This window comes from Panthera leo, chromosome A3, assembly GCF_018350215.1.
Source record: "Panthera leo isolate Ple1 chromosome A3, P.leo_Ple1_pat1.1, whole genome shotgun sequence".
Lineage (NCBI taxonomy): Eukaryota > Metazoa > Chordata > Mammalia > Carnivora > Felidae > Panthera > Panthera leo.
Genome location: NC_056681.1, coordinates 80,652,592 through 80,676,441, shown reverse-complemented (window position 1 = coordinate 80,676,441; position 23,850 = coordinate 80,652,592). Strand labels below are relative to the sequence as shown.

At 45.0% G+C, this 23,850-nt stretch overlaps 2 protein-coding genes across 17 annotated transcripts in view; both read right to left on the bottom strand.

Annotated features, from left to right (window-relative positions):
• Positions 1-201: 201 nt before the first annotated feature.
• Positions 202-4,086, bottom strand: OTX1 (orthodenticle homeobox 1). The gene is made up of 3 exons (XM_042930217.1): positions 3,990-4,086; positions 2,838-2,989; positions 202-1,573 (listed from the first exon to the last, which is right to left on the bottom strand). Exons 1-3 carry the CDS (start codon positions 4,084-4,086, stop codon positions 755-757), a joined length of 1,068 nt encoding a protein of 355 aa, XP_042786151.1. The 3' UTR covers positions 202-754.
• Positions 4,087-11,583: 7,497 nt separating this feature from the next.
• Positions 11,584-23,850, bottom strand: part of EHBP1 (EH domain binding protein 1) — a 369,979-nt gene continuing 357,712 nt past the window's right edge. For all 16 annotated transcript variants that reach the window (XM_042932413.1, XM_042932414.1, XM_042932416.1 and 13 more), the window contains 4 exons: positions 19,595-19,694; positions 18,395-18,468; positions 11,993-12,107; positions 11,584-11,764 (listed from right to left, as the gene is read on the bottom strand). In XM_042932413.1, coding sequence (XP_042788347.1) covers positions 11,674-11,764; positions 11,993-12,107; positions 18,395-18,468; positions 19,595-19,694 — 380 coding nt within the window. In that variant the 3' untranslated portion in view covers positions 11,584-11,673. The remainder of the gene's footprint in view (positions 11,765-11,992; positions 12,108-18,394; positions 18,469-19,594; positions 19,695-23,850) is intronic.

Here is a 23,850-nt window from a genome sequence, read left to right as displayed (position 1 = left end):
ACGAGATATGCTCAGTTCAACCAACAGCAACTAAAAAGTTTAAATGGTCCCTGGAACGGACCCGACTATGTACAGCATTCCCGCCGAGGCGGAAGCTTGAGCCAGTTCTACGCAGGGCGGGGCTGTGCGCGAGAGACTAGGGACGCGCTCCTCCCTCCAGCCGTGCCCCAGCGCATCCCGCTGGGGAGGAGAAAACGCCGGAAAGCTCTGGCCTGCAGCCGGGGAGCGGGACCGAGGGCTGCTGAAGGGGCGGTAGTCTGCAAGCGAGAAACACTTAGTGGTTGTTTTGATTTGGGGTAGAGTGTGGGTGCACTCCAGTGGGCAGACACATGCCAGTTAGTGATTCCAGTGTCCAGAAAGAATAAATAAAAGTGTACGGTTCAAACAGAGTCAGAGCAAGAGCCTCCGAAGGCTGCAAGTGCATAATAACTGCCCAGAAACACCAGAGGAGAGTGACTTAGGAGTTCGTTAGGGGATGAGGAAGAGAGCACACAGCTCTCCCCATATAGAACTTGTGGGCCAAGCCAAAGCACCTGTCCCCTCCTCCAAGGGGTGGGCGGGTCTGCACATCCCCCAAACAAAGTGGCAGAAAGATGAGGGCGGCAGTGCAGGCAAAGGGCATCTTTCAGGGGCATGAAAATTCAGGTCTGCAGAAGCCGAGGCAAAGGCGGGCGGTGCAGCAGCAGCAACAGGACGGGGACCACGGAGGGCGCAGGTAGTTGCGTTTCATCTCCTCTTCCTCCCACTCCTGGGCTCACAAGACCTGGAACCGCCATGAGGCTTGGTCCTTATAGTCCAGACAGTCGGGCGAATTGAAGTTGAGTTTCCAAGCCGAGGAAGCAGCGGCGGCGCCAGGCTCCTTGTAATCCAAGCAGTCGCCAGAGTTGAAGGCGAGCCCTGAGCCGCCGTAGCCCTGGTGGTGGTGGTGATGATGGTGGTGATGATGGCCTGAGGACTGGCTCAACGGATGGTGCGCGTGCGGATGGTGGTGATGGTGGCCGGCCATGGAGGAGGGTGCCATAGGGCTGAGCTGGTGCGGGTGGTGGTGCGAGTGCATGGGCGCTAGATAGGAGCTGCAGTCCACGCCGCCAAAGTAGGAAGACGAGGGCGCGGGGTAGCCCTGCCCGTAGCTGCCGCCCTGGCCGTAGGACATGGGATAAGAGGCTGCAGCCGAGGCGGCGCCTGCAGCAACCGAGCGCTGCATGCACGACGCGTTGCTAGGCGCGGCCAAGGGCTCGGGCACTGACACCGACGCGGGCGCTGAGCCCGGCGAGATGGAGGCCGGACTCCAGATGGATGAGGCAGCCGGCGTACTCAACGACGACGGGACTGCCACCGCCGGGTTCCCGCCCAGGCCTGCCGCCGCTGCCGCCGCTGGGTTGGCGGAGGCGCTGGATCCTGAGCTGGAGGACGAGGCGGAGCTCGACACAGCGGGAGGCGTGAACTGGCCGCTGCTTTCCGAGCCCGAGCTCTCCCGCACCGGGGACGACTTCTTCTTGGCTGGGCGGCTCTTGGTCCCGCTCCCGCTCTGCTGCTGCTGGCGGCATTTGGCACGGCGGTTCTTGAACCAGACCTGCAGCGGGCCGAGTCAGGGAGAGGGTGTCAGGGGGGCGAGTAGAGCCTGCTACTCCCCGGCCCCTGTACCCACCGCCCGGCTTAGGATCTCTTATCCCTCTCCAACGGCGGCCTCCACCCCTCCTCATCTCCCACCGGGCCAGCCCCTGCCCCTGCGTTCCCAGCTCCTCAGCCCTCCCCCAACCTTCAGATCAAAGATCCTCCTCTGGCAAAGTAGGGACGTGCACCTCCCCATCCCCAGCGCCACTCTGCCCTAGGGCGGAACATTCGCGTCTGTCCAGCCAGAAGTTCAGCCATGTCTAAACTCTGCTGTTGGCTGCTTCCCAACAGCCTCATGTATGTTTGGAGGCCCTGTCTTCTATGAATAGAGCTGAGGAAACTGCGGAGAGGCACGAAGGAGAGCGCAGGACAGTCACCAAGTCTGAGGTGGGAGGCAGTCGTCCCCTGGAGGCCCAGCGTTGGGCAAAGCGAGAATTTGAGCGGATGCAGGAGCAAGGCGGGGAGGCTGAACAGAGGCAGTACTCGGGGGACTAGGGAAGGAAGCCTGAGCAGAATTTCGTTGGGCTTCTTGGTTCCAAGTGGGGAACCAAATGGGACAAAGTTCTCACTTCTCTTGGAGGGCCCTGGTACATGGCACAACATTCTTGGTTCTTTCTCGAGCCTCGAGGGAAAGCAGGCAAGATAAAAGGCCCTTGAGGAGAGTTCTGAGTTATAATCCAAACAGTATTTTCACCGCAAAAACAGAAACAGCAAAGCCGGTAGCCGGGTTTTGTGTTCGGCATCCTCTCTGGGCAAAGGAAACATCTAATCAAACCTGCGCCACCCAGGGAGCGCACTCCGACAGGGCACCAGGCTCTGGCCAAGCTCCACTCTTCCATTTCCAGGATCCCCGGGATGCAAGGCAAGTGCGAAGGCACAATTCAAGACCCCAAAGAAAACTGCCAAATCCTGGAATGGCCGAAGAAGCAGGGGCAAGTGTCGGGCCCTCTGGGCACTTTACGTTAGGAAACCTTGCTTATCTTCCCAAAATCATAAAAAGGATTTTCAATACCGAAGGCGCCCTGGGACCAAGGGCCGAATCCAGTGCTCTAAGCTAGTGCCTTTGACTTTGCCCCTCTTCCAGGCCCGGGCTGAGCGCTAGGGGGAGTCTGACAGGAATTGCCCAGTCTGTAAGCCCGCCCCACACCAGACCACCCTTCCCAGGCCCTCTCCAACTAGTCCCAGAGCCCCTACCCTGACCCAGGAGCCCTGGGCGCGCACACCTGAACTCTGGACTCCGGCAGGTTGATCTTGAGCGCCACCTCCTCGCGCATGAAGATGTCAGGGTAGCGAGTCTTGGCGAAGAGCGCCTCGAGCACGTCCAGCTGTGAGCGTGTAAAGGTAGTGCGTTCCCGCCGCTGCTTCCGCGGGGTGGCTGAGGGGACACGCGGGGGCGCCTCGGGTCAGCGGTGGCCACGCGGACCCACGCTAGAGGACGCAGATAGGCCCCAGGCAGGCCCTGTGCGAGGCCGTTGCAAAAGAGAGCAGAGCTCCAAGCGAAAGAAAAACTCCCCCGGGAGGCGAGCCTGAGAGGCCACAGGTGGGAGAAAGTACATGTGTGCGACTGAGAACCAGTGGGTCTTCAAGACTTTAGAGTTGCCCCCTTCCCTACTTCTCAGAGGTTAGGAACGGAAAAGAAGTTATATAATCTCCCTGTTTTCACCCCCTTGCCCCCAACACACCCCCTGGCTGGAGGATGGTGAAGGGGTGCTCAGAAACACCACCCGGAAAACACTTTCCGAAAGAATACATGGGGGTGAAGGAGTGGGAGCTAGGAAACAAAACCAAACAAAAAGCCAGGATTCTGCTCAGGCTCTCCACATCCGCAGTGCAAAAGTTGGTGCAAACGACCCATGTAGAGGACAATTTATTTAATTAGGGAGAAAGAACCCCTCTTCCTCATCTCTGCCAGTCATTTCTCATGAGAAAATCTTGGCTCTTCCTGTTAGGGCCTAGAGAGTGTCCAGAATCCTCACTCAATATTGGCGGGGGGGGGGGGGGGGAGGAATAGATACACATAGTAACACACACACGCGCGCGCACACACACACACACCAAAAAAAAAAAAAAAAAAAAAAAAAGGCCGCCCATGGGAAACTGCCCGAGGTAAATGCTCCCTGTGCTGCTGGTGGGACCACAACAGGAAACAGGTTGTCCGTGTGGCCAGGCTGGGAAAACACACATTACACTACTTCACTGCCCAGGCCCAGTTCACCCAGCGGTGACTGCCCTGTGAGCCTGCAGCCTGTGGTGCATTGTAGGCATACTAGCCAACCGGCTCCCTGGGCCTGCTCAGCGACAAAAATGTGTGCTCAAACTCAGAGTCTGGGGATCCCCAAGATTTGCAGGGGCTGGGGGCGGGTACCGGTGCTCACCGGGGTAGCCCACGGAAGGATGCAGGAGGTCCATGGCTGGCCCGGCCAGGCCCAGCCCGTTCATGCCGTATGGGGGTTGTTTGAGGTAAGACATCATGCTAACAGCTGGGTGGAGGCGCCCCGACGGATCCAGGGGGCCGGGGCCTGGCGCAGTGCGGGGCTCCCACTGCGCAGTCCTTCAAGCTCTTTGGCGCCTGGGGGCCCGGCCTACGGAGACAGGAGACACATGTAAACAGTGATTGGGAGCCATCTCGGCTTCCTTGTCTTGTCTGAAGCAAGGAGCCACGGAATGGGGAGGCTACAGAACTTCGGGAGGCGGTCAACTCGGCTCTATAAGGCCTTAGTCTAAAAACCACAGCTTCTTTGAAAAAAGTAAGCTTTTCAGGATCATCATCTACTCTTTTCGCACTTGGAAGGGCAAAAGACACTCCTAGGACGTCACTAAGAGTGAGGAGAGGTTAAAAGCAGGGCTAAGCTGGAAAGGTCAGAGCCTGAAAGGCGGAGTGTACAAGGTCCCAAGTCTAGGCAAAATTCTGGTCTGGTAGGAGCAGGCCTCAATACTGCAAAAGCAAACGTTTACTCCGCGCCAGTGAGACAGGCTGCCCAGGGCATAAGGGGTTGTTTCCTTTTGTTTCAAACGTTTTTGAAAGCGGGACCAAAAGGTAGAGGCTCCAGAGAGCCAAGGTGAGGCACTTCGGGGAGTTGGCAGTGCCTGGGCCTCTCTGAGATGCATTACCCACTTAGAGGAATACATTCCTTCAAAGGTCTCTGCCACTGGGTCCCGGCCCCAGAGCCCACAGCCACCCCTCTAGTTAACCTCTCTGTGCCCAGACTTTGAAAGATTGCTCACCGGGAATCCCACCACACCTTAACCGCAGTTACAGGCCCAGGGCCCGCAGAGGCGGCCAGAAGACGCAGAAGGGGCCACTGTAGAGGTGGCGGCTCTAAGACGTGGCGGGAGGTCAGGGGCGCCTGGCCACCGCCGCAGGCCCTTCTTCGCGAATGCGAGCGGGTCCTTCTTTCTGCCCGGTCCTGGCTGCGGACAATGTCGTCCCGGCGGAGGCTGAAAGGTGACCCGCCGAGCTCCCCAAAAGGTCTCACGGATTTGGGAGGCCTCAGTGCAGCGTTCTCGTGTACTCCCTGCCTATCCTACTAGATGAACCCGCGGCCCCATAACCCGATTGAGACAAGTAGGCCTCGGCGGCAGAGCTAGCGCTGACCCGCACTGGAAAGTCGAAGCCTCGCTTCCCCGGTTGCCTCCAACCAGAGGCGCTATTCCCAGAGGGTAGGAAATAGAGCTGGGGGAGTGGGACCGGGGCCCCCCGGGGTACCTGTCGCTTCACCCCGCGTCGCGGGAATCCAAAGCAGGCCTGGGCCCCGGGCTAGGAGTTCAGGGAGAGCAGTAAGAGCTAAAGAAGCCACCCACTCCTATCCATCAGGACCCACGGTCTGGGCTGGGGGAACACAGTTTGCAGGGAAGGGTAAGAGAGGGAAACAGCCAGGGCTCCAGGGCCCAAAGAGAATGGGACGTCAAAACGCGGCGTCTCTGCTAGGCTGCAGCGTGAGTTTTCAAAGACTTTCTTCAAACTTAGCACTTGGTTACTTCGGAGGAGGCGGGGGAGGGGGCGCGGGGCCAACGCAGAGATCTCGGGTCGTCCGCACACCAAGAGGGGAGCGAGGCCGCTCCCCAGCCCCGCCCACCTGCCGGGGACCCAGGAAGCGGGGGCCCGTTTGAGGAAGGGGAGGTAAGAACAACCGACGAGCTCCCGGAGTCTAGGGCGGCCCCACGGCTTTCTCCTTACCTGCCCTCAGCTGCCGGGGCCGCTCACCATCTACCTCGCGCCCTCACACAGACCCGCGCGGGGCAGCCAACCTGCAAAACAGAGCGGCACAGGAATTACTCGCCGGGCCGAGCGGCTGGTCTAGGATCCCTGGATTTCTTTCTTTCCCAACTTCCCTCCTTCCTTCTCTTTCTTTCCAGTGGCTTTGTGCGTGTCCCTCCAGGTTTCACTTTATTGCACACTTTGTTGGCAAAGCCCTACGCGTTCCCGAGACACTACCTCGCCCGGGACCGCGCCGAGGGGCCGCAAGGGGTAGGGTGGGGGTGAAAGGGGCAGAGTTGGGAGGTGGCTCGCGGTTGCAGTTGCACTCCCGGTACAACGTGGAGGCGGTGGGGGCTGGGGAAGTCCTGCAGAGGCACTTTGCAAACTAAATAAATCGAGCGATTTACCTTGTCGGAGTGGCTTGTCTTGCCGGGTTGTTTAGGTGATTGGAAATGTAGCCTGATGAAGATTGATCACCTTTCTACTGCCCTCCCCGGGTATGTGAACGCGAGGTGAGTGCGTAACGGGGCTATGCTGCCAATCCCCGGCCCCGCGCGGGCTGAGTGACAGGGAGCCGGGCAATGGCAGCACGAGCCGGGGGTTACCTCCGTGCGCCCCCGCCCTCCTCCGCCCCCTGCACCCCGCCCTCACCGCCCGCCCGCCCCGCCCCGGTGGCGCGCTAACTCCAGGGCTTGGCTGGCAAACGCCGCGCAGAGCGAGGCGAAGACAGCGAACGCTGCGCCAGAGCCCCGTCCACAGAGAGGGACGCCGGTCCTGAGGCCGCCCCGGGGTCCCCGCCCTTCCCTCGCCCTTTCGGCGCCCGGCAGGGAGTGGCAGAGAGGAGGCGAGGTGCTGGAGAACCGGTTCCCTCTCTCTCTCCCGCGCGCCACCCGGCTCGGCGGCCCGGCTGTGGGCTCGAGGATTCCGGAGCCGCGGGCTGGAGTGGAGGGGGCCCCCGGCCCCTCTCGCGGCGCCGCGGGCCCCAGCGTCTTCTTTCACCGCGCCGCCACCTGCAGACCGACGCCGCGGGCGGCTCGTGCTGGCACAGGCTACTTTGCCGAGCGCAGGAGCAGCTCTAGGTGCGCAGATCCCGCCTCAGCGCCTCGGGATTCCCGCGCCCGGAACGGCACCCGCAGGGGAGGCTCCGCCACTTACCTACTCCTCGGTGTCTCCTGGGGTTCACAGTCCCCACGAAGGGTGTTTGCAAATCTTAGACGCTTCTTCTGAAATGTTGGAAGCCAGCGTCTGCTACCCCTTACACACACACTGCTTCTGAATCGAAAGATTCTGATAGGAAGGAAACTTTCTCTTTCATACTCATTCTCTGTCTTCTTCCCGATCTCCTTCTACCAGGGACAGTCTGGTGGAAAACGTGGCCACAGACCCCTGCCCTCAATTTCTTTCTCACATACCGCTGAAGGAACCTTCTGGGGTTTCCCCGGATTGTTCGTACTGGCGAAGCCCGTTTCCCGGCCGAACAAACTTCTCAAACCCGTGTGCCTGTGTGGACTTTTCAAAGCGCCCAAAATATGTTTTCGCCCCAACCCTGAGCAAGGCAATTCGTGTAAGTGGCACCTCCTTCTGAATATTAGGCGCCACTTTACTCCCTTTCGAGGAATTCCTACTCCTTTTCCTAATCCCCCCTCCCCTCCATCCCAACAGGCGGAGTGAAAAGTTTGAACAGGAGTAAGTGTAAGGGCCAGTCAAGGAGCCGCCAGGCGCGTCGCGGTGGGGAGCGCCAGCGCTGCCGGGGCCGCGAGGTCGGGCACCGAGAGCGGACTGGGCTCTGGGTGAGGAGGAGGAGGAGGAGAAGGAGGAGGAGGAGGAGGAGGAGGAGGAGGAGGAGGAGGAGGAGGAGGAGGAGAAGGAAGGGGGAGCCCGCTGAGTGAAAAGGGGCCGCGGCCGCCGCTCATCAAAGTGCTTCCCCCTCCCCCAAGCGACACTTTCCTTTGGAGTCCGAATAAAATACGGTAACAGAATATGATGGAGGGCACACTGTTTCCTTAACTGCTTCTCAAAGGACCCGGGAGATCTTCTTAGGACCTTTAATAAGGCTTTGGTCGGTTCTTTTGTTGATCTCTCAAAATCAACTCCTTCTAATTGAAGTTGGAGCTGAAAGCGAGCTAATGTTCAAAGAAAGTGGCCGCCAGACCAACGAAATTACATTTTTTTTTTTTTTTGGACGATGAGGGAACATCTAATCAAAGGGGCAAAGGAGGAGGGGTGGGAGTGGAGGAGTATGAAGGAGAAAAGGAGGTTTTACAAGATCCTTCTCTGGTTCACAAAAGTCAGCGACACGGGCGCTTCTCTCCAGAACAAAGACACCGCAGCCCATTCACAAAAGGGAAAGAAGGAGAGAGAGAGAGAGAGAGAGAGAGAACAATAAAAGAACGAGAGAAAAGGAAAAAACATGAGAAAGAAAAAGCTTTAACGGGAAAGAAACTGCTCAGAGCGCAGCGCTGACCCGGGCGGGGACACAACTTAGGCTCTCGCAGGCCCCCGCGGGTAGTAGCCCGCGAGGCCCGCGGCTCAGAGCCCCTGCGATGGTGCAAAGGCTTAAAGAAAGAAATGAAATACACCCGCGCCTTCAGTTCTGGGGAAAGGCGCGGGCACGAGGGCACTAGTTTGTGAGGGAAGGCTATGCGGGAGTCCTGGAGTGCGCGGCGAAAGCGTCTGCGTCCTCAGCCCGGCGCTGCCCTAGCCCAGGCCTGCGCGCTCTGTGCCTGGGTATAGCCGTCCGGTGCCGGGGTGCATGTCCGTGTCCCAGCCCCGCAACCTCTCGCACTCCTGCCTCCTCCGCGCCCTGTTTCGCCTGCAGCTGCAGCGCGGGGCCGAGGTCCGGCGCGGAGAGGTGGGGCTGCTGTGCGCGCTGGAATGTGCTCAGGCAGTCCCCAGGGCCCGCCACGCGGGAGTCCAGCGCTCTCGCTTCCAGATGCTGCCACGGTCTCGGGGAAGTTGGGAGGTATCAAGTAGCACAGTCCCCCCACCCCCCTAATGAGAGTATTTATCTAATCCCAAATTGCAGGCGAATTTTCTTAATGCTCAACCCATAAAACCCCGGGATTAAGAAAAGAAAGAGAGGGAGAGGGAGGAGTGCTGAGAGGGAGACAGACTGAGATGAAAGTTTCTGGTACGCGGCGTGGAGGACTGAGGCGGCCGTCGCTAGGCAAATGTCCAGGTGGGAGACGCTGGGCCAGAAGCCGCGACCGTTCCAGCAATGGCCGCAGGGCGGGGAGGGGAAGAGGGGGGCATCCCGGAGGGAGAGCACGTCCACCCAGCTCGAGGCCCCCGGGCCGTGGAGGGGGAGTGGGAGTTGGGCCCTGGGACCCGGATCCAGCACCCAGGTGACCTCGAGGCCGGGCCAGACTCTGGGGGACACTTGGGACAGTGGGAGGGGTTTTGGCTCCGGGGTCGTGGGATCCCGGCCAGGGGAGGAAGTTCTGCATCGGCCTGCGGGCTGTGCCCCAGCCAGCCTGCTGCCAATGCTCCTCCTCCCCAGCGACCCCCGGGCCCATAGCTTCTTTTCCCGCAGCGCGGGCTTTCTGGTTCCGGGCCTCTCGGCACGCTGGGCTTGCGCCTGCGCTCGGCGGGCAACCTCTGGGCACAACGCGACGAAATCGGGACGCGGCGCCTTCGCCCCGGGCCTGACCCCACTAGTCCCAGGGGTCCGCGCTCCGCCGCCGCTGCGGGGCGTGCGGGCGCCACACAGCAGCCCAAATGGAAACCCCGCGAGGCTCGGGACTGGGGCAGGAGGGACAGCAAATGTGGGGCTGGGGAAGGTTTGTCGCTTGACAGGTCGGAAGCGGCGTGGGGGAGCCGCCTCTCCGCGAGTCTCCTCGGGAGGGAAGCTTCCCCGAATCTAGCGTAAATGGGACGGTGATGCTGGCCGCCCAAGCCCCAGGCTGCTTGGGGCTGGCGATTTCATCTGCCTGCTTCCCAGGGGTTAGAGTAGGGTTCTGAGAGCTTCCCCCAGAGAGCGGCAGCTAGCTCCGCTCTCTTACTTGAATAAAGAGGACAAAAACTCAATTTCATTTAGTTCTGATAACTTTCCAGTAACTTCAATCCTTGTCAGGAAGAAATTCTACCGTAGGAAGTTTTATCATTTTGAAAGACTGGCCAGTTGAAGGTGGCTGTCTACTTTTCGAACGCGATTTGTGTGTGTGTGTGTGTGTGTGTGTGTGTGAAGATTTGTGTGTATATTTACATATATGTATGTGTGATCTAGGCTAAAGTATAAATGCTAGAGGACTGTTTTCTCTGTCTCTAGACTTGTTGAACGAGCCTGCTTTGTTTCGGACACCTCTTAGAGGAGTGATGGAAACTACCATAAAATCGCCAATTTTTTTCTGTAGCCTAGAACTTCTTGTTAAAAGTTCCCTTTCCCTCATCTCATACACACACCTGCACGCATGTATCCTCCCTGCCGACAATAACCTTTCTTTCTTTCACTTCAGCACCTACAGATTTGCAGGTTATCAGAAGTCATAATTTTTCCTAATGAGTGCAACATTATTAACAATTGAAAATAACGTGGAAAATTCGTCAAGATATTATTAGCATTTTTTCAGTGCCGTGGAATCACAAATTTCCTTAAATCTTTAACAGAGATGACCCTTCTTGACAAAAGAGAATAGTTTACACTGCTTAAGAAAAATATGACTAATTGTATTTCAGTTCGCATTTGTGTGTCAGCAGGGCCCCTTTGGGATCGTATAAACTTACTCAGCTCCAAATACAGCCTAGTACCTGCTCTGCATTCAAGAGGACCATTTTCTCCCACATGAAGTCCTATGGATACAGGAACTTCTCAAACCAGTGTCAAGTTTTCATTGCAAGGAAGTATCAGCAGTGGTTAAGGTAAGAAAGTTTCTGCTTTTATTGAAAATTTATATATGACTCAGTATTGTAATAAATAAACAGATAACCATTTTCACACAAAAAATGACAGTGCTATGCTAGAGAAGAAAATATTAATTGGGGGACTTACTCATAGTGGCAAGACAGACTTTTATCAATACAGAATAAATATTAACAGCATTCTTGAGCCAATGTTGAGACCCAACAAAATGTAGGAACCAAGCTAGATGTAATAAATAATTATCCAGAGCAAAAGATGGCACATTCTCAGATGATAAGACCGTCTTTGTAAACTGATGCATGTCAATTAGCCCCATCCTCACAGCTCACCTTCAAATCACAGGACTTGTCTCAGGCTACATTAAAGGGCCATCCTCTAAGGAAAGCAGAGGACAGGAACTCTATTATCCTTACAGTGAAATGCAAAACAACTGCAGAAAATCCCACTGGTAAATAGAACACAGTTTAATAAGTAGATTGAATATGATCTAACTATAAAATTTAGGTAACAGAGTCAAGTGTTACATATGGCAGGACTGGAAAAAAAATCATTCATGACATTTTTCTTACCCCCACTTCCACCCCCCTCCCCACCATTTATGCTATTAACACAACAACAACAACAACAACAACAACAAAAATGTTCCAAATTTTCCTCCCATCAAAAACTGAGGGGAAAATAATAAGAGAAAGGTTTTTTTTCTTTTTTCTTTGAACAGCCTCTTGAACACTCTCAATACCAATCACTCACAAGGTATCTGTGCAAATTTATTTCACATGATTTCAAGAAAATGATTAACTCATACACACACAAATCCTTAAACAAAGCTATTTTGGAGTTTTGTATATTATCTGGCAAAGAGGGAGGAAAAGGGGTGGGGGTGGTGGTAAAGAAGTACAATCCAGCCCCCAAAAAATGTTAAAAGTTTTAAATCAACAACGAATCTGACATTTTCTGGTCGGGGGACCCAGGATTAAAATATTGGGAGATTCTGGTCCGGCTGCTATTGAAGAACACATTTCTCTTCTTTCTTGGCCATCTTGCCTTTGTTTTGCTCCAGAGTTCGCTCCAAATGCTCATCTTCTTCTTCAGCCCTGGAAGTCAAACAGGAAATACATTTATTTTTCTACGTGGAGGGCAGAGCTGCACTCCCCTCTCACCCCGCAATCTGAGCCCCAGCGGGAATAAGAATCCTGGGGCCAGCACTGGGAGGGGGGCGCTGCCCCCGGCCCACTCCAGACCTCTGGACTGAACTTTCCACAAACTTCTCGGCCCCTCGGCTGGCGGCAGAGACTCGACCCCCGACCCCACTGCCCACTCACTGCTTCTCCTGCGCGTCCAGGTCCCTGACGAGCGCGTCGCGCTTGTTCACCAAGGCCACCAGCTCATCCAGCAGGAGCTGCTCGCGTCGCTTCTGGGCCTCGGTTTTCTGCCAGTCTGCAGAGGACGGGAGGCTCGTTACCCACCCGCAAGACCTTGGCAAACCCGCCTCCCTTCCCGCCTTTTCCAGTTGCCCTGTATCTCTCCGCAAACCATGTTACAGAACCACTAACTAGTGTTTTCTGGGGTAATGGCCGTCCTGAAGAGGATTTCACCCTAAAACCCCAATTCCTAAATATTTCTCACAGATGGAGATGGCTACGGCTGGGCTGGAACCTGCAAAAGAGGCCAGGTGTGAGCCGGTTGTCAGCCGGAGGTGCGCACCTGATTTTGCCAAAGAGGGGGTAGGGAGAGCCGGAGGCCCAGAAGAGATCAGCCCGAGGGTTGGGGGGGGGGGGGGGAGTGGATAAATGAGGGGGCGGGAAGCAGAGATGGGCGATAAAAATCACTCTGAAAAGGCTGGAGAATCTGCTTGAGAACCTATCCTTCTTCCCCCACCCCCATGCTCACCCCATACAGCCCATTCTTCGCTAATTTCCTCTTCGCTCTATTTTAGCAGTTGGATGTATCTCACACTGGGCGCCATATGCTTCACAATAACTTTAAAAGTAGTGAATCGGCTAATTAGCATTTTTCTTTGAAGTAAAAAATAAATTTGCTCTGCAATATTACACTGCAGCTCTCGATCGCATCACAGCCAGTTTTCTTTTGGAGAGGTTTGCTGGGTGGTTTAAAATCAAAGCACTTTTGCAAAGGAAAAATTACATACTTCTTTTTGAAACCCCACGTTAAAGGTTGGAAAATCCGATGGGCAGTGCGCTTTCCATGGGTAGTGGCAGGGTTTTTGAAGGTTTTAGGACCCCATAATATATTTCTTAATCTTCGCTGGTCTGGTAATTTCCTTAAGATGAGCAGCAGTTTCGTTTAATAAAAACAGGACCAAATCGAACATTTAAAGCACTTTTAAAACCAAAGCCAACTGCTCTCTGGCCAGACTGTAAGGGCTTGTAGCTGTCAATCAACCCCCAGTCTACCCCGCCTCCCTCATTAGGAAGGTAAACAATGAAAAGAAGAAGTAGATGATGAGGCAGATAGCAGAACAAATGAGGACCTAGAGGGAAACAGGACACCAGCTTTAAAAAAAAAAAACAACCAACCCTGGCCACTGCACTGACTCATGCAGCCCCCTCCCCCAGCAAATGCACTTTCCAAAAAAACAGAGAGGAGTGCAATCCTTTCGGGTTTCTCTCTTCTCTCTCCATTGCCCTGGGCAATCATGTTAAAACTCACATGGCTGGTGCTTATTCAGATAAACCTAACAATGCACACCGCTGGTTACCATGTGAATCTTCACAAACCACACAAGAATGTGCTGGTTCAAATCCCCCCGACCCCCTCCAAAGCAAAATTTATTCAAGACAGCAAACTGCTCAGCAGCTTTATGAAAGCAAATGGTGCTAGAGGGAATTCTATCTTGTATTTACAAATTAAAAATTAGATGCATCATCATGCAATAAAGGTTAGAATAGCAGCAAAAAGCTAGAATGGCTTATTCAATTCTATCACTATTCCTTTCTTTATAAGCTCAAATACATACATACATATATACATATGAAACATGCCATGTATTAATTATCCACATTTGATACAAAAATTACACAAATAAGGACATTAAATAACTGGTCACATTACGCGTTCTTGTAAAAAGAGAAGTGAAATATTCTATAGCATGGGAAGGAGTAAAACTATTACTATGGAAAAGTTTTTTCTGAATATGAGAATTAACAAAAATAATAACAAAACAGCAACACTGAAGAAAAGCCATATCTACCACAATTTATTCTTTGGATTTAAATGCAACTGTGGTCAGGAATGCTAGACAATTTTCTAATCTGACTCCTGTTCTTAATCAGTCTTACTCTACACAGCAGAAAAATTAATAGACACTCCAGTTGGAAAGATCTTTAAGGTCATCTAGTCTAATTTCAGGTAACTGTAGTTCTAGAAATATCAACTCAGAGAAAAATCTGCTAAATTTGTAGAAGATTTGTAACTAAATTTTATAATTATTAAGATTACCAGTTTTGATGAATATTAATTTTTCTACTTTCAACCTCAAGAAATCATTCATATTATATGCTTTATAATTCTTCCAAAACATTTTGATAAGAGCTTTACAACTGGGAAATAAATTTCCTCTACCATACACTTAAAAAATATAATTAAATTGAAAATTATAGAAATTTTTAAAACCAAGAAAAAATAAATTTTAACAGACCTATAATTTTCTTAATTAAATTGTTCCTTCTCTGTACTTGACCAGTCACTTTTAAAGCTTTAATTAATAATTAGAAATATCAAGATAAATAAGGCTTTAACACTATGGATGAGACAAAATTTTCTTTTTTAACCACTTAAGTATTGAATAATTTTTAAAAATCTTAACTTTTTCCTAGTTCAATAATGACATTTCTGTAACAATAACAAAAACATTTTTTAGTTATGAATATTTAGGTTATTTTCACCATTTCACAAATTTAACTGACATTAGAATTTAAAATGTTGCAGCATAAATTTAAGGATTTCTCATATTAAATTTGTCATTGCTACATTAGTATCTATCTACAAAATATTAGTCAACTGTAGAGGAAATAGCTATGTGCAGTGAGTAGATTTTATACTAGCAAGACTACTTTTACTTGGCATTTGCTTTCTCATGGGAGTATATTTATACACACACACACACATATTTGAATGCTGACTTGGGAAGTTAAGTAAACTATTTTGATGATTTAAAGAAAAATTTAATAATATCTTTAAAACTGATCAAGATTTACATTTGTATGTTCATGCCTAAATTTAAAAATTTTTTAAATTCCCTTTTAATAGCTTCACCTAGATGTAATGTCATGTTTTAAAAACCTGCATGTAAGTCTATGTGTTACCTGTTATGCATTTTAAGAAAGGATTACTCACCTATAACACCAGTCACAGCTAGCTAGATACACTGACTTTGACTTGAACAGACTACAATGTAGCTTCTGATTAATTTAAAGATTCCAGTGTACTTTTGCTACAAAAGCCATATCCTCTTGCAACAAATAGGATTAAGTTTTGATGCTGCATTTGAGCCAAAGTGTTGAAATAAAGAGATTCTGTTTATGTCCATCTGCACTGAGCTGTTTTGTTAATTTAAAAATCTGTTTTTTATATATAGGGCCAATTATTCATTCCCCGATTGAGTTTATTTGCTGAAGTTGATAATTACCTTGGAAAAAAGGCAAAAGAAATACCTATAAATACTTCGATAGAAAGGACCTAAAGTTCTTGTAGTAAACCTTCAACCTTGCCACTATAAATAAGCCTGGCACTTTGATGAAAATTAACACTAGTTTTGTAAAGAGCACATTGGGGGATTGCAGTCAAGTCTTATCTTTAGTTCCAGTCAACTAGCAATCCTGAAAGAGTTTGCATCATCATCAGAGCAGGCCATTTGATAGGATTCTACTGCTGTACCTAATCAATCTATGGAAGACTGTGGCTGTGCTGTGTAACAAAGCTAAAATAGATTTACAAATGGGGTTTTAGGGGATAAGCTCCTCCACAGGATTACATATTGATTTTAAATATAAAAAGCTTATCATATAAACCATAACTACAAAAATAGTGAACCTATGCATAAATCCCTTTAGAAGAGCACCCACTTCAAACTCTAAGCCAAGAATAAATCAAGATGTACAAAATCCTAGAGAAGATCCATTTCTTGTGCAGAAAATGAACACACCACTTTCTAAAAGCCCACCCCAATGTGTGCAGAAATGAATTTATCTTTCCTGAGGGGGCATTAAATAATCTGGAACAAAAAAACTATAGGAAAAGTATCTAAAAGATGTTTGTTAGCTTAAGGGATCCTACAACTTAGCTCAGTAGAGTGAAACTCCTGCTATGAAAAACACCTCAAGGAAAAAAAAGGCAAAAAACAGGCCAAAGTGATTATGGATTTTCAGAAGAATGGATATATTGAATTTTTTTCCCTCTCAACCAAGCTGTTCATATTTCTTTCAATGTGCTATATGGCTATTAACATTCTGTGCTTTTCTCCTGGTAAATGGTTTTAGCAGCAGATTTATTTGAAAATATTTTAGTTTACTTATTATGAAATCCATCTTATGGCTACTAAATAGAAGATACAGGAAAGAAAAGAGGAATGAACCTTGAAACAAAGGAAGGCAAAACAAAACCAACTAGTGTTGCCTATTCATGTGTTTTTCTGTGGGTTTTAACACTCCAAAAGGCTACTGAACTGTATGTGCGTACATTCTAAAGGCTGGCTCAGAGGACACTGTATTTACAGAACTGATCATCACGCAGTCAGTACCTGTCTAGGACAGCCCAGCCCATGCACTGCCCAGGCTAGTGGGACAGGCCTCTTACTAACAAAGTGTCTTTATTTGTCATCAACAGGCTGCTTTTTTCCTCAAGTCTCTTTTTTCCCTCAACCAGCAACAGAAACTGGCACAATCACATATGGAACAGTGACCTTAATTAAACAATAAAACAAAACCTCACAAAACTACCAATTGTATTAAAGGTGTTTGAAGAAGAAAAACACTTCCCCCCCCCCCCCTCTTTAAAAATGACTTTATACTGATATGTAGAAGAAAAGGCAGATAAAATGTTAAGTTATTCAAGACTGCAGGTTTGGTATATAGGGACAGGACTGCCCATAAAAATGAGATCTTTTAAATGTATCATGGCTCTCCTTTTAAGATGGTATTTGGTAATAATACTGGTTTGGGGACAGAAGCATTATCTGCCTTAAAAGTCAACTGTATTGTATCAAGCTGTATTTTTGGGATAATTTAACTTACTATACATGAGAGAGTGTTTTTAATACTCTGTATTCAGTGTAATGTATAATGAATCTATAAAGAATAAACTGTATAATGAGTCATACATTATACATACTATATATACATACATTTTATATTACACATACATATATATGCCATATAAATAGTATCTGCTATACCCACTTTTCAACTATTTATCTTTCCAATCTCTTTTAAAGGCTACACCATGACTACAAAAATTTTATCAAGAGGAAAAATACCATTTAGCATACCTGTGCATTTTATTTCAGTGGCAAGTTTCACAGAACTTCTTAAATAATTTTGACAAATTCTATAGTCATTATCAATTTATAATTTGATACATTTGGATAGCCATTTGAAGGAAACTAGTTATCTGAAGGCTTTTAAATAAGGTAAATCATATTTCTAAATGAGGATATACAAATGTTGTCAGTCATATTTATCAAATGAGATTACAGATACAAAAGTAATTAAAAATAAAACCTTTATACATGGATAAGATTACATTTAGATAAATAGCATATAGTTTATTTAATCACAATATTAATTGACATATTTAAAAATATATATGGTTTCATTTGGCTTTCCCTTAAAACTTAAATTTCTAGTTTCTAAACTAATTAGAATTGGCTTATTATGGATCAGGTACCTTATCAGGTAAAGAAGGAAATTACTATGGACAGTCAATGGGTTAAGAGGTCAATATAGAATAGGAAAATCAATTTGCATTGATTAGACAAAAGGTCCATTTTAGAGAGCCCAAAAGGATTAGTTTTTAAGTAGACATCTTTGAACTGTAAGACATTTTCAACTAAAAGGTGTAAGGAGAACAGCATTCTTAAACACATAAGAATTTTTTTTTTTTTTAATCACATATAGTAAATGCCACAGTTAAGCTAGCTGATGTTTACTGATGTTATGAACCATGGATTACTATATAATTCATTTAAAAGCTTTATGAAAAGAATGAAAGTGTTTCATTTATCTCTTATGTCAATCTTTGCCTGAATATTCATTTAATAGGAGTTGGGATCTTAAGAACTATAGTAGATTGCAGACATATTTCAGTGTTGACATCAATTAAATATTAAGGTAAAATTTAGAGTCTGATGTGAAAAATCAAAATGATAAATCTTTCCCCAACCTCCCTTGTAAAAACAACCTTAAATTTCACATAGTAAAAGGCAATTAAATCATTTCACTCCTTATATTTTCCACTTAATGGACATTTCAGCTTACTGACAAGAGTTAAGACAATTTTGTGTTTACTAGCATACATAATGAATATCTACCTGAATTATGGTTCTTAGGTTTTACGTGACTGTTGCTTTCTGACTCTAAGGCATTATCTGTAATTCCTGTTGGTTCCTAGTCAGGCCACACCTAGTGAGACCAGAAGTGTATTACACTCTTTAAATCTCTTTGACAGTTGACACTTCACATACCTCACACCACCACAGCATTTCTTACCTTCAATGGCTAGCATTGCCCGCAATTCCCGATTCAGCAGCTCATACCGTCGTTCTAAATCATGCTCTTTTTCCCTAGGCAAGTTGCAAAAGTTCATCAATATGCTAATTACTAAATCATTAAACACTTAAAAGAACCTTTAGGTTACATTGATTTTAGGACTCATAACTGACTTTTCTCTTTAACTTTAAGCTACTCCAAACAAATGATACACAAACCTAAAACCTTCCTTAGGTTGAATATTTACTAGTGCTATCATTTTTCTCCTTCAATTTTGAATTGCACAGAGGTATAGTTTAATCTTCAGATAAGCAGTCTCATTCTTCAACTCTTCTTGTATTAAGTGCCAGGTATAAGGCTATTTTGTAAAATATTTATCATAGTTCACAATAAACACTCTTTTGTGTAGACCACCATGTGAAAAGAATATAAGAAACATGTAAGTACTACCAGTGAAAATTTAATACAGAGACAATTAAAAATCCAGGAATGGTTGAGTTTTGTGCCTCTTCATAACTCTTTTAATCAAGTTCAGGAGTGGCAGAAATGACAAAAATAGAGGTTCTTGCTAAAATAAAACATGTAAGCCTGCTCCTTCCCACACTAGGTGGCATAATATAAGAATATTGCTAGTGAAGAGAAAGAAACACGCATTAAGTCCTATAGTGAACTAAATGCTAAAGACCAAGAAGTGCTTACATTTGGTCTAGTCTCCATTTTACTGTACAAAAAAGTGATCTTTTTATGATTTGAGGAATCATCCAAATTTAGGGTAACATCATCTGTGAAATACAAATGTACTTTTGTCCATATTAAGAATTATTTCCATTTTTAACTTAAAATGTGATGTTAAATAAAGTTTAATTTTATTTCTTTTCCCCTCTAACCCTTAATATATATAATCCAAATCTTTTTGTGCACAAGGGTTTTATTTCTTAAATACATAAATTTTTTATATTCCCTGGCTTTCTATATGATAAACATTTTTTTCAGTATATATCACTATTTTAAAAAACTCACTGTTCAGATGAGAAATTATTATATACAATTTTTAATTTTTATTTTTATATAAACTATACTATAATCTCCAAGGAAAGAAAAATATTAAGCCTAATTAAATTGAAACCCCAAAGAAGGCAATGACAAAAAGCCTAAGATTCATTTGTTGTGGGAAAAACAAGCATAAGCATGAGTACTTACAGGAGAGAAAGCTGGTTCATTCTCCTTATTAAGGCATTTTTCTTATTCACCAACATAAACCATTCCTGCATCATAGCTTCTTCTTCTTCTGTGTTCCTTCCTGTAATTCAGCAAATTATTTCTTATTATATGACAGTTTACAAGCCAAGTAGTAGTTTAGCACAAGTGTTTTTTTTTTACATGAAACATTTTAGCTACCCCAATAGTACAAATTAGACTGTTTACAATAACATAATAAAGTCCAGGGCCTGAAAAATTAAATCAACATCTAAAAGTTCATAAGCCAATCTTAAAGCTGGTATTATTCAGCATGTATATTTCAGTCCCCCTGAACATATCTGTAGATCATACTAACATTTAGTACAGTAAAAAAAAAAAAAAAGAAAGAAAGAAAGAAAGAAGGAAAGAAAGAAAGAGAGAAAAAAAGAAAGAAAAAAGTGTTCCAACTTTTAAATCCTCCCCAGAGGCTGACTTGTTATTATATTTTAGTGAGGAACTCATGCCGCTGACAGATATATGGTCATGATAAACAACAACAACAACAAAAAACAAAAACAAAAAAACCCACCAAACATTAAAAAATCATTAAAGATTTTTGTGAAAGCTTCCACTTGTAACAACTTGTTTTTTTTTCTTATTTTCCTCCCCCAAAGTACACTAAAGATATATATTCATGGATCTTTCTGGAACTCATCATTCCTAATAGGGTAAACACATGCAAATTATTTAAAATATAGTATAAATGACCAGGCTACAAAAAATACTTTTAGCTACCTGTAAAAAGACACATAATAATGAAAATAATAATCAGTAAATCATAAAACATTTCAGCAGAGAAAAGATCTAAAATTTAGATTTACTGATTGCACATTTAAAATTCATTCTTCATCATCTAAACCACTCCCCACCGAAGGCCAGTATATATCAAGGGTTATAATATATAGTATATATTTGGTATTGTTCATGTAGAAGTAGGCCACAATCACATTCAAGAAAAATATTAATCCCACCTTCTTCCCACTTCTCCATTCAAATTGTACCTGTCAAATTTATAATTTTTTGACTTTCTTTTTTCTGAATTTCACCTATGACTGGTTTATTGTTTTGCTAGCCCAGTATTTAATACTTCAATTCCACTTCTGTATGGATTCATATGGCTAACTTAAATATCTAATAAAAAATAAAATATCTTAGTTTTATTTTCTTTTTAAGCAAGATATTTTCTTTTAACTTTCAAACATACTACCAGCCCATTTAAAAAATTCAGACAATAGATACCTAAGTGAAAAGCCATGTCCTCTTTTCACCAACCCCTCCCTCCCCATTCCCTTCTCCATATCCTTTTTCCAGAAGTAAGTACTTCTACAGTTTAGCCTCTCTCCTTTCAGACCACACAGATTACTATGTGTATCAAATACAAGCATTATGCCTTATTTATAGACACATACAGGTTTCTTGTCTTTAGCATAAGTAAGATCATATTATATATTGCCCTGTGATTTGCTTTTGGTATGCTGTTCAAAGATCTACCTCATTGTTTTTAATATTTGCATAAATTATGGACGTACCATAATTTAACTATTTCTGCATTAACAGAAATCTGAAGAAATTTTTAGAATGGAAACAGAATATAAAGAGCTGATCTGTGTGGAAAAGATCAAACATTTACTTCAGAGCATTCCTATAAAATAGATATCTGTTGTTCATGATTAGGGAGAACAGTGAGGATACGTGCCTTCATTAAATGCTGTTAAAACTTTATGATATGAAGCAGACGTAGGATAGATTTTTTTTGGAGTATGAACAAAAGTCTTTATTGTTTTACAGTATTTTTAATCTCTCTTTTAGGGTAGCTGGTTTTGTATTCACTTTGGACCATGTGATGTCTTGACACTGGTCATGTGATACAGGCTGTGATACAGGCTGCGATACGCACAAAATCCCTGGGTAGCAACAAAAGAAGAAAGAGTAGAAAGAAAAAGCTGAGAAAAAGCTTGCAATTTGGAAAAAGGCCAATTGTACCCTGGTGAAGGCCTTTTTGATCAGTGAAATGACACATGTGTGCAATATTAATAGGTGCAGTTTTTATAATATTTTATTTGCTGATTAAAGACTTAATGCGTATGTTCATAACATAAGTGCCTTCTAAAAATATAGACATATTAAAACTTTGTTTTGAGTTTAACTTAACCTATAATTCAGGCTTTCAGCAATACTAGAAGCAACTAGCCTACTCTTAAATTAGCATCATTTTCTTCAATGGAAGACTGCTTCCTTGAGGAAAAACAATATTGATATGGTACTGTGTTATTTTTAGTTTAACTCATGCCTATGATTTCTAAGTAGGAATAAAAGATACCCCTCCTCTAATTGTTAGGAAATGACTAATAATACAAGAGTCTTGTGTTTCAAAAGGAAATAAGCCTAACAATAACAAATATTTAAAGACACATTACACCCTGCCACATAGATTATATAAATTAACTGAAAAAACATATTTGAGGTTAAATCAATTCTGTATCACTATCTCCTTATCTGAGATAGTATACAATGATGGAAATCTATACTTAGCCTAGTAATAAAAAAATTAAATTTTCTTCTAATACATCATTACACTATTGTTTTTCGGGATTTAAAATTTTTTAAATTTAAAAAGCTTTTAAAAGCCAGTAAGTTGAACCATTACAAATTAATCCTGACTTTAATAACTGGTTAAAGACCCCTTTAGCTTTATAAGTAACAAAAAATATTAAAGCCTGTGATCACAGTGAGCTTTTCTCATTTCTCCTCTAACCATTTGTTATTTAATCCAATACTAGTAATCCAATTTGTCCATCAGACTTTTAAAGGGCAGAATGCAACTTCCTCAGCTTAGACACTTTTCAAAGTACAATATATTTTTCAAATGAATGCTGGATGTTTCATTTTTCCCAACTGTTCCTAGCTCTAATGCATGAGGAAAAAAAGAACAAGATGAACATTGTTCATACTGATTAAGTAAGAGCTCATTAAAGAGCTGTCAGTGCGGTACTTTGAATATGCATGAAGCATATAATCAGATCTAGTACCGTCACTAGAGGAGAATACGGTAAGTACAAAGGATTGATTTAATTACTTAGAGTGGGCTGTGGTGGTAAAGCAGTCTTGTTAGTGCAAAAAGAAAAAGAGGTTGTATTCTGGCACTGTTAGAAAAAAGGCAGTTTTAGCTTCTGCCACAATACATAATCTCAGAATAAAGCACTTTACATTGTAGCTTAAAATGAAGACTGTCATTATTTTATAAAATGGCCATAAATCATTTTATCTTGTTTAACCTCACCTGGTTAACTACTTGTCTTCAAAATTATCTTTAATTTGTAATTACAGCTACATTTTTGTCACCATAGAGTCAATATTGATACTTTAAAAAATCTAATTTTTTTTTTCAGTTTTACGAACTGAAAAATCCAAGACATATACTCCTGAAGATGATTTTGAAATAAAAAGTGACAAAATACTATAGGTCAATATACAATTACTGAAATGTAAAAACATGGCTGGGTTGTTATACTGTATTTTAAAACACAGTGCCTCAGGTAAATATACTACAAATAACATAATCACATTAACATTTTAAAGTATTGACTAATATAATCTCTGGTACTATATTTTTTCTTTTTTTTTTTCCCTTAAAGACTTCTGTTTTTTATATTGCCTCTAAGAATGTAACATCTTTTCTGACATCACAATCTCTTAAGGTCAGTTTCTTCTTTTAGCCAATTACGACAGCTGGGATACGATTTGTAAAAATTATTAAATGATCAAGAATAATGATAATGACAGAAAGAGTAACTATGTAAATATAATTTCAAATCATTCCCCCTATGACATAGTTCACAAAACCACTTAAGAGGACACAGCATCATAATATATAGCATTATATGCAGTATAAATACTTAATAAAAGCAGGTTGACTATAGCAACCATTTTTATATTCCATCTCCTCCAAAAAAAAAAAAAAGATTTACAGTTAAGATTTAATTTCATTCAAGAATTCATTCATTCATCCAGGAATACGTATGTAGTTTTCATTTATTTATTTATTTTTTTAAATTTTTTTTTTTCAACTTTTTTTTTTTTTATTTACTTTTGGGACAGAGAGAGACAGAGCATGAACGGAGGAGGGGCAGAGAGAGAGGGAGACACAGAATCGGAAACAGGCTCCAGGCTCCCAGCCATCAGCCCAGAGCCTGACGCGGGGCTCGAACTCACGGACC

Bases quoted from the DNA above. Each gene is read 5' to 3' on its own strand.
- OTX1 (XM_042930217.1), bottom strand. From the start codon at position 4,086: ATGATGTCTTACCTCAAACAACCCCCATACGGCATGAACGGGCTGGGC. The intron at 2,990-3,989 runs GTGAGCACCGGT...GTGTCCCCTCAG, and splicing joins TCCTTCCGTGGGCTACCCCG to CCACCCCGCGGAAGCAGCGG. The intron at 1,574-2,837 runs GTGTGCGCGCCC...GGCCCGCTGCAG, and splicing joins TGCCGGAGTCCAGAGTTCAG to GTCTGGTTCAAGAACCGCCG.